Source organism: Anguilla anguilla, chromosome 13 (assembly GCF_013347855.1).
Source record: "Anguilla anguilla isolate fAngAng1 chromosome 13, fAngAng1.pri, whole genome shotgun sequence".
Taxonomy (NCBI): domain Eukaryota; kingdom Metazoa; phylum Chordata; class Actinopteri; order Anguilliformes; family Anguillidae; genus Anguilla; species Anguilla anguilla.
Genome location: NC_049213.1, coordinates 25,692,259 through 25,702,489, shown reverse-complemented (window position 1 = coordinate 25,702,489; position 10,231 = coordinate 25,692,259). Strand labels below are relative to the sequence as shown.

Here is a 10,231-nt window from a genome sequence, read left to right as displayed (position 1 = left end):
TAGGATTATGATTGGCTCCACAGACTCGACCGGCTGTTCATGCATGGACTGAGCCTTCTCAAGCATTCAGGGCACAACAATATGGAGGAACACCAAGGCCATAATAACTGTGTGTGTGTGTGTGTGTGTGTGTCTGTGTGAAAGAAAGAAAGGGGCACTGTGTGCATTGTTGCACTGGATGTACATGTGTGGTCCTGAGAAAAGTTAGCTTCACCGTGCAGTGATAAGCAACATCAAAAGCAGTTTATTATAAATAGATTTGGTGGTGATAAAAAAACATATGTGATTGAGCTACTATAAACAACAACATTTTGAAATAATGCTGAAGAGAAAGAAAATCAGGGAACCAATGAAAAAGGTTCTGAGGACGTTCTTTTTTATAGTCCAGTGTCACTTTTTTGTTAGCATGGTGACTCCCGGACCAGAACACTGCATGACCTCTGTTTGGGTGGTTGATATATTACTTCTGACCTCAGATATTCAATCAGATAACATAATTAAATAAATAACCCTGAAGCAAAATGATTGAGTCTGACATGTATGAGTCCTCTTGAATAAAATACATTTATACTGGATAATAATAGTGTGGTACTTTTGGTAGTTATGAATAAGGATACAATGAAAAAAAATTTTTTTATACCTTTGAGCTTCTGTTCTTTAAGTTAAATTAAATATCAAGTGTGGATTGCTCTACAATGCTGTATTGTATTTTATAGATGTATTGTCCTGAATTATGTCAGGTCAAAGACAATTTTCCAGAAACAACCTAGTGTAATGTTTGACATTGGGCTCTATTTTAAGGACACAACAGTAGTTGTAGCAAATGCAAGGGCAAGTACCGGTGCAGAGGCAAAAGATGTGTGTCCTAATCAGTTTTTTATTTTATTTTAATGAGCCGCACAAGTTGGGGTGGATTAAGGCAATGTTAATGTTTGTTGTAAGTTTTAGTTGTGGCACAGGTGACTGCATGGGCCAATTCAAATGCTTTCCATGTTCCTTTTTAAATGAAGGCCATTCTTGTTTCCCACTCTTTATTTATGTAGAGCAGGCTCTGCCCTGACTAACAATTTTATGTTTAATGCCTCAGTAGGATAAGTACTAAACAAACACGGTAAAAATACCAACCCAGATGCAAACGTCCTTATGCCTGTTTGCACCTGCAAAAGATAAATCCGCCTTTGTGACAGCAGCCTCAGTATCACCGAGGCCTTTTTGCGACCTCAAAATAGAATCCTTTACTGTATCTCTGTAAGCAGTGCTGTGTCCCTAATCTCGCTTATACATTCATTTGCATTGGTTCTGGTTACTTGATATCTACATGACATGCCTGATATTGTTATCCTTTTTCGCTCCTGTGATAGTTATTTATGTATCATTCTGCATTTGCCATGTCAGTTGCTCTGGGTACGAGACTCCAACCTACAGCTAAGTGAACAAATTTCTGCCAAATCATTGGTAATGTTGCTGGTTTGGGGATGACCTTCGAGCATCATTACCGCACTGGTCTATTCTCAGTGGCAATTTCAGTTTATCGTTATATCAAACACAGGAAGTTGTGTGCACCTCAACAGCCAGGCCAATCTGATTAGCATAGAGTCCTGGAACTGGATCAGAGACCAAAAGCAGAGGTAGCAGACCTCAACAAGTCTTTCAAGCTGAATGTCTGGTGACACTGAATTACAGTTAGGCATAGGCCTATGACACAAATATCAAGTCTGACTTTACTTTGATTCATAATCAAATGAGATGAATTTGTGGAATTTGATAAAAATTAATCTAAATATGCTTTTAGAAGAAAAGAGTAGCTGTTGGCAACACAGGCTTTAGATGAGAGTACATGCTTGTCTATATGCTTGTCACACACTCCTGAATTCAGAGAGTACAGTATGTTGCAAGTAATACATTTATGCATACATATATAGCCTATGTCTTCCCAATTTGAAGTAAAGATTTCAAAAAATCAAATTAGAAAAACAATTAAAGAAAAAAAAGACACACTTCTCCAGAAACATTTCATGCACAAAAATATAGGCCTAATTCAAAGAAATCGTGGCACTGTGACCAATAGATGTATCTAATTAGATGGTAAAATACATTAAAAAGTAATCCATGAGAAACATTTTAAGAACTTATGAGAATAGAACTTATGGGAATGGCTGGGTGTGTCCACTGTGCCTAGGGAGCTAGCACACAGTATGTCTGGAGTTCATTCAGATCTAACAGTTTATATGAGTCCAATCTGGCAACAGTGTACCCATATGAACTCTGTAATGGTTGATTTAGCACAGAATGTTTTATTATGTTCTATGGGAAACCATTCACACACAATTACAGTCCATGTGAAGGAATTCGTCAAATTTGGGTAAGTGCTGTGAGCCATTCCTGATATGCAGTATGCCAAAAATGTTCCCATGGACAACAGAAAACATGTTAAACACATTAACACTGTAGAGCACCATATAACCAATAAGAGTGTGAAATATAGGTTAAAGGGAGTAATGCTGTTTAGTGAATGCCAGAAAAACAAAAAAGAAGAAATGAGCAATACACCAGAAATATAGAGGTTGACCCGTTCAGAATTCCTAACAACTTCATAAGAATGGAAATATGACTTTCGACTGAGAGAATCTAAAACAAGCCTTGTATTCCCAACATATTAACAAACAAGCTCATTGACTGAAAATTTATATTGGTGTTATCAGTCCCCTTAGATCCTGGCATCCAATATATCATCAACTATTTGGCATGGGAAAGTAAACCAGAAAGACGTAGGCCTATTATTAAGGTAATTCATTGAAAGTGACTTGCTCCTGAATTCTGGGTGATTAAGTTTTGGGGTGTCCTCTGACTGCCTGGGGCAGCCACAGTGTCAGGGTTAATGTACCCGTGGTGTGAAACTAGTGAGGGCTGCTGGAGAATGATACAGATCACTTAAGGTGAAATATTGCAGCCCACTTAAAAACATTTCACTCGCATAACTGATTGAGTACAGACAGAACCAGACGGAAATGAGAGAACTGGCTTTGTGCCTGTATTTGGCGCCTTTTTTATGACCCTATGTGCTCAGTGACAGCTCTGACTTATTTCAGCCTTTATATTATAATTTAACCAATTAAGGAAAGCCCGGATTCTCAAGACAAAAACCTCCACATGCACATCTGTCTAGAGTATGTGCTTTGAAATTTATTTATATCTGGTATATTACTGTATATCCTTATGTGTGTGGTACATTTAAAAAGCATTTACTTCAAAAAAAGTAGGTTCTATGAGAAAATACAGCATTTCTTTCCATTAAAGATTGCTTCTTTGGCTATTCCTTATTACACTTTGTCAGAGAAAATCAGAACATTTAAAGGCTGATTTAATGTAATGCCCGTCTTTCTGCCCTAAGGGAGCAACGCCATTTTTTTTTACTCAAAAAGGGACTGAATTAAAACCTTTTATTAATATCTATCACAAAGACGGCAATGAAAGCATCCCTTCCCCTGCTAAATCAAATGAGTTTTCTTTCATTTTTAAATGAATGATAATTTTTTAAAAGCACTCTACAGCATATCTGCAGCAGTACAGCATACTGAAAATTCGTATGGGATTTAATTAAAATAAAAATGTGATGAATTTCTCATTATCTTTGAAAGAAAGTGACTTGGCCATTAAAAGTGGTGTAAAATATTATTTGTAAGTGCTCCCTTGTAGAAAAAAGCTTTCTTTTTTATATAGAACAAGGGTGAAGTTTTCACTCTCTAGAGGACAGGACATACTGTAGATAACTAATTTGATACAGATTTTTCAGGTGGTACCCTTGAAAAATAATTTGAAAAACTTTTTTCTCCAACTATTTTCTAGATCGTAATTGACAACCAATTCACATACCACACCAAAGAACTATTGCATCTTATTGAGAGTGGAGGGTCACATATAAACTATTAGTAATATATGTTTGTACTACTGTATTAGTCACACAGCTTCACACGCATACTCTTAGATTTTATTGTAGCTAGAAAGCTAGAAACGTGAAAATATTAACAGGGATATCAAGACAGCATTTTCAGTCGCAGTAATTAAAAAAACTTAGTTATGGTTAAGTGAATTAAAGCATTAAGCTGCTTGGAACCTCCACCAGTAAACAGTGTCATAATGATCCTAGGCGTATTACTTTTATTTGTACATTGTTTAACCAAGAAACTGTGAGAACTGGATTCTCTTTGGGTAATGGATGTCGGGGATTGTGCAGTCAATCAGCTATAAGTGAATAGACCAGATGAACTCTGACTTTTCTACTAGCCGAGAAAAACCACTTCCAGCACCAACTTGGTTTCCCTAGATTATTCCCCAGCGCAACTCTACTTAGCTCTCAGTTATTTAGTCTAAGAAAATTGATGACAGTGATTACTTGGTCACATAACCAGCTGAAAAATACACCTTTGTAACTATGGCCAAATGTAAAGAAAACATGTCTATGCACTATAAATAACCTGTTCATTTGTAGATTTTAAACAGTGCTCAGCCCTGTTTTCAGGTAAGTCAGTCCTTGTCATAAATGAACTTGACCCCCTTCGAAACCTTACCCAGCATTACCCAATCAGGGCAAGCATCCTCAATTCCTGCTAGATAAAATATTTATGATGCAGGAAAAAATTTTAAATTGGTTTTGGAGCCTTGTAGGAAAATGGTTTTCCTCTTTTTATCTTGGGTGATGTTTCCTTGGTTTCATGTTCACAACATCTGCATTTTCAAGCTTCTTTTCTTTTGTTCCTGTTGCACTGAAACTGGAAGAGGGTAATACTCTGGCAAGGTCTGGCTTATTGGTCTCGTTTCTTTTATTGGCCATTTCAAATTAACATCTGGTTTAATGTCTTCTGTTTTGTAAATTGTAAGTAGTGAGTCTACAGCGAATGATGAATTTATGATTTCATTTCATTATTCTATTTAACAATTTTTATTTATAGAGTTTGTTTTTACTTAATGGTTGATTTTTACCAGGTTACTGTTCAACTAACCTATCAACAAATTCAACTACTTCATTTATGATTGTAATTTTCAATAATAATTCTGAAATCACATTTTAAAAAATTTATGTAGGTTAAGCATGGGGTTTTATCATGCAATAACGCTTGTGCTCAGTATTCAGAGTGCTGAACACTGGTGTGCATCCAATGCATACGAAAGAACTAAATTCTGTTTGACATTTATTTATTTTCTAGTACCACGTGATGGGCCGAACACAGTGAGCAACCGTTTCGCTTACCACTGTTATCACAGCATGGCACATCATTTTTAGATGGTCTACAGCCATGAATCAGCTTCACAATGTATTTGCTTGCCAAATAAAACCTTCCATTTTCCCCCAGTAGGGTGCTTTTCTGAAAAATGTCAACAAAATTAGCTGCTATGGATTAGTTTTCAGAAGAATCAAACACTGGGAGATCAGAGCTGTCAAAGAATTTGAAGAACGCTTAAAAGGAAGCAGGCAAACAAATTGCCTTGCTTTGAGCAATCGTGGTCTTTCATGCTGGCACTATGCAGACAATTAACTGGGATGAATACCTTTGTGCTAATGACCCCCGCTAACCCCAGGAGCATTTCCATTATGGTTTTCCTTTTTATTAAAAAAAAAAAAAAAAAAAAAAATGCAAACATAATGCAAGAAGTGACAAACTTTGAACAGTAGCCAACCTCTACAAAATTGCCTCTCCTCAAAATGGAACTTTCTGATGAGTGAAATATAAGCTTTTACTGCATGTGTAGGGGAACGATGGTGAGAAACAAACACTTATTTGAACACAAAAAACACAAATTTGTTTATATTGTCATAAAGCATTTACATTAAACTTGATGCATTGCATTGTGTCAACTGCATATGACAAGTTTTGTCAAAGTAGCATGACTGCAATGATGTTGATGCATGTATCTGATGATGGTATGATCAGTGGATGGGATGACCATGTACTTGCCACCATTTCTCACAAACTGCTCACATTCAGTTCATATTTGTTATGTAGGCTTTGCCTCAACATCAGTAGGGGAAAAGTACTAAATTAATTCATTCTAAATGCATTTCCTGCAAGAAGATTATATAGAATGATGTGATGGGCATGTTTTATAGAATCTGCACTAACCCTGATAATAGGGTATTTTATGTTCATGTGGTCAATCAGAGATACTGTAATATTAAAATAACAAATTACATATGGATATACATACATGGATAATATGAATGAATTTGAATTTATATTTTGTTTTCATGTAAAGCCAGATGTGCACACTGTGCACCGTTTTTTGATAGTAGGTATTTCGTGGTCTGAAACATAGTATCAAACCCAATCCCCCTCACGCGCTGACCCACGGTTTAGGAACTATTTCATAGCCAGACTCATATTTCAAACGGGCCCCACACTGCTATTCCACATTTTGTTACTTGTTCCATTCAGCAACGTTCTCCCTCCATTTACATTGCTGACGGGCAATTTCTAACATCCAAGAAGACTAGACTAAAAGACACATACCGGCTATACGGTAAACCCACAGAATTTTATAAGTTCTTATACAGTTCATACAGTTCATTGGCTAAAATAGTCACGACCTTTCCACGTGAGCGCTGATACAGGAACCGGTCCAGTCTAAGCGGAAGCTTTAGTGTGCGCGGCTCTGATTAAAAGCTGTGTGTCCTCACGTTAGCAAAAATAGGTAGCTAGCGTTTGATAAAAATACTCCAACGAAAGTAGTGTTGCATGAAATATTATATGCAATTCTAAAATGTCAGTGTTAACGGAACCAGAGTTTCCACCACATCTTGTGTCCTTTAAAGTAAGTGCAAGCTTTACCTAGTTTGGGTAACTAACTAACGTGAGCTAACTGCTGCTGGTGTATAGTTGCAAAACACTAGCCTCCCAGTCAAGCAATACAGTCACATTTATTTAGGGTGTTAGGCAGGCTTATTTTATTTTCACTTGACTAAGTTATATTTAGCCCGCTAGCACATGTTGTAGTGTTTTGTACGGCTGATAACTGTCCCCGTAGTTCAGATGACATTGCCATTGGTAACAAAATAAAAATGGAAGTTTTTAACGTAACGTAACGTTTTAACAAGAGTTAGCTATTAGCTAAGCTATTTTGTACATAGTTATGTTAAGTTGTTTTGACACAGTTGTCTGACCGCAAGATAGTTAACGTAACTTACAAGATATCTATATACAAATGTTGTCTGATAACTAGCTAGGTAGCTAAGTTAGCCAGTATACTTAAACATTTAACTGGTTTGCTGGTATATATATTGCGTTTTCAAACTTAAAATCATTTGCATCTAACGTTAGCCAGCTGACTGTCGGACTCGAATCATTTCTTCCTCTGTAGAACCTAGATTCTCTTCTGCGATGTCCCATATGCTTTGATTACCTCAACATTTCCATGATGACTGAATGCTCTCACAATTGTAAGTGGCTAGCTATTCTTTCATTTAAATTATTTACTTGTTTTGTTTGCCTAAACTTACTGAGTACGTGGAAAGATTTCTATGTTCTAATATTTTCAATGATTCATAATAATCAGCATCTTTGTGTTTCTAGTTTGTTCCTTCTGCATAAGGAAGTTTCTTTCATATAAACTGCAGTGTCCAGTCTGTAATCGAGTAAGTACATTGTACATTTTCTGCAAGTTATCTTTCATTTTGTGTCCTTAAATAATATGCTTTGTAGTATTCTGATATAAGCCACCCTCTTGGTTTGTGAAAAAATTATATTGAACAGACTCAAAGCATTAAAATTATGCATTTTGTCTATGCTGTTGTTCAAAGTCACATTCAAGGCCACATGGTAAACTGCACAGGATACATTAGCAGAATAACTGTAACACTATAGGCCAGAATGTTTCCAAGTGTCTCTCAAATTCAGTGTGCTTGTGGTTGCACTGCATGAATTTCTTATGTTTCTGACTTAATAAGATTTGTTACAGTATCATATATCACAGTTATTTGTTGCATCATGCCTATGTTGATTTGCATAGCCATTATTTCTTAACCATCAGCACATGGAATCATATTTGGCCTTAGCGAAACTGGTACAAAATGCAGTCATGCAAATCTCAATACCAAGAACAAAAATCCCCCCCACGCCTCCCTCATGCCAGTTTGTGAAAAATTATGTAGTTTATCTCTCTAGGTTAATCTGATGTTGTTTTTCTGAGGTTCCTTATAAGAGCTAATTAGATTCCCATCCTCACATGCATGTGTTTCTCTCGATATTTTGTATTTCAGCACATTTGTTACTTATTGGCATGCGAAAATACCCTGAACTACAACGCGCTCATTCAACTGCATCAATTATCCTTTAGTTCATGAGCCAGAATATTTTGTCCATTTGGTGTGAACCTTATTTTCAAATTTCATTATTATTATTATTATTATTATTATTATAATAATAATAATTTCTAATGTTTTTCCTAAGGAGTTTACACTTAGGAGAGATTCATCTGTAGAACTGTAGTGATGAACCATATGCCTAATTTTTAATGGTGGAAGCTTCAACCGGAACAGCAGGAAATGTGGCACACCTCTCTCTATGTTATTTCAGGCAATGACTGAACTGGACCTAAGAAACAATAGGATCCTGGATGATCTCGTCGAGAGCTTCCAGGAAGCAAGGTATAGTAATTGCATGCAAACCTACATCCTGATTTAAGATCAAAGAAAAATAAAACGGCACCAATAATATCATGTGTTTGAAAGGTGGTATCTGTGTGAAAATGTTAACGCTGGAAAAGTGTGTGAGTGAACGAACCTAGTATGTGTAAATGAGGTAATTGTGTGCCTTTAACTGGTGTGTACTTACCATAGCCGGCTGAGTGCTGCTCTTGCAGACTCATGTGTTTCTGCTTGGTGCGTCTAGTTCATGTAGTAAAAGGTTCAGGCTGCAAATAGATTTACATGGTAAAATAACAAAACTGAGATAGCCACTTATCTATTTTTTAAATGGTTAAAACAGACCTTTAACATTAATTGAAGTGGATGGGGGGGATCAAGTACTATGCAGGTTTATTTTATTGGATGTGGTAAAGTTATGAGCAATTGTTAAGATTTTGAAATGAATTCTTGCCTTTCTGGAGATTCATGTGATGCCTGTAGTTACAGTTTGGATCACAGGCCTTGTGGCCCCATGGCTGTGTGCCACTCTTAAGCAAGGTTTACCTGACTGAAGGAAGAAAATATGATGCTGAAGTGGAAAAGGTAGTCCGTTAGTTTTGCGCTGTTGATACCTGGAAACATTGGGAGAGGCTGAAGATTTATGGATGTTGTCTAAATACAGCGCATCCTTGTACATGATGTTTCTGAGGACATGGGATTTTTCTAGGAATCGGAGCTACCCTGCCCTTGTGCAGCAAGCTAATGCAGTATTATATTACCGCAGTGCCTGTCATTTTTATTACTGCACTTTGCAAAGCACTGGCTCATAAATGCAGCGGACAAGGTAAATGCATTGCAAAGGGTTGGGTTGCATTGGGTCATGTCGTCATCATCATGAGTGCGAATCCAGGAAGCGAAAACGAATGTTAAAGTTTAAAAGTGAAAAAGGACATCGTTGTTTTTCAGGACAATGGGCCTCATTCACAAAACTTTTGTTCTTAAAGGTTCCTGTGAAAAACCAACTTGGGATTCATGAAACATGCAGAACGTGCAGAAATTAGATTTTGAGCATATCCAAGGTATATCAAAGGACCAATGCCATTTGTTTGAATTTGATTTGATTCGATTTGATTTATTTGCACTCATCATATAAAAATTACAAGATAGAGCAAATACACTTACTTAAAACAACACAAGGAGGACTATTTTAAAAAGTGAGATGTTAAAATGAGAAACAATTTGTAAAGTATTGAGTGCAAGGATTACCCATTAAGCCAGCAATAGCTGGCTCATTTTCAGTGGGGTCCTAGACTGGACTATTGACATAACTAAATATACAACAAATATACAAATCTGGATCTCTACATTTAAAAATGGCTACAGTACAAAGTGTGCACGCGCACACACACAGAGCATCAACAAAAACAGTCGACAAGGATCACTGGGCAAGGAGAAAGTGCTTTAAACAATATTTAAATACATTCAGAGAACTGGCCGTTTTGATTGGGTCAGGAAGAGCATTCTAATCTCGGATTCCAGTAAAATAAAACGTGGTTGATGTGATGCCTTTAATCTTGGGAACAACATAATTGAATAGACTATGCCTAGTGAAGT

General features: G+C 36.6%; 1 protein-coding gene across 2 annotated transcripts in view; it reads left to right on the top strand.

The window, feature by feature from the left end:
- The first annotated feature begins 6,612 nt into the window (after positions 1-6,612).
- rad18 (RAD18 E3 ubiquitin protein ligase) overlaps positions 6,613-10,231 on the top strand; it is a 43,449-nt gene continuing 39,830 nt past the window's right edge. The window contains exons 1-4 of one of the 2 annotated variants that reach the window (XM_035387070.1): positions 6,613-6,807; positions 7,354-7,432; positions 7,566-7,627; positions 8,568-8,638. In XM_035387070.1, coding sequence (XP_035242961.1) covers positions 6,757-6,807; positions 7,354-7,432; positions 7,566-7,627; positions 8,568-8,638 — 263 coding nt within the window. In that variant the 5' untranslated portion in view covers positions 6,613-6,756. The remainder of the gene's footprint in view (positions 6,808-7,353; positions 7,433-7,565; positions 7,628-8,567; positions 8,639-10,231) is intronic. The other variant, XM_035387069.1, reaches the window with a different exon arrangement.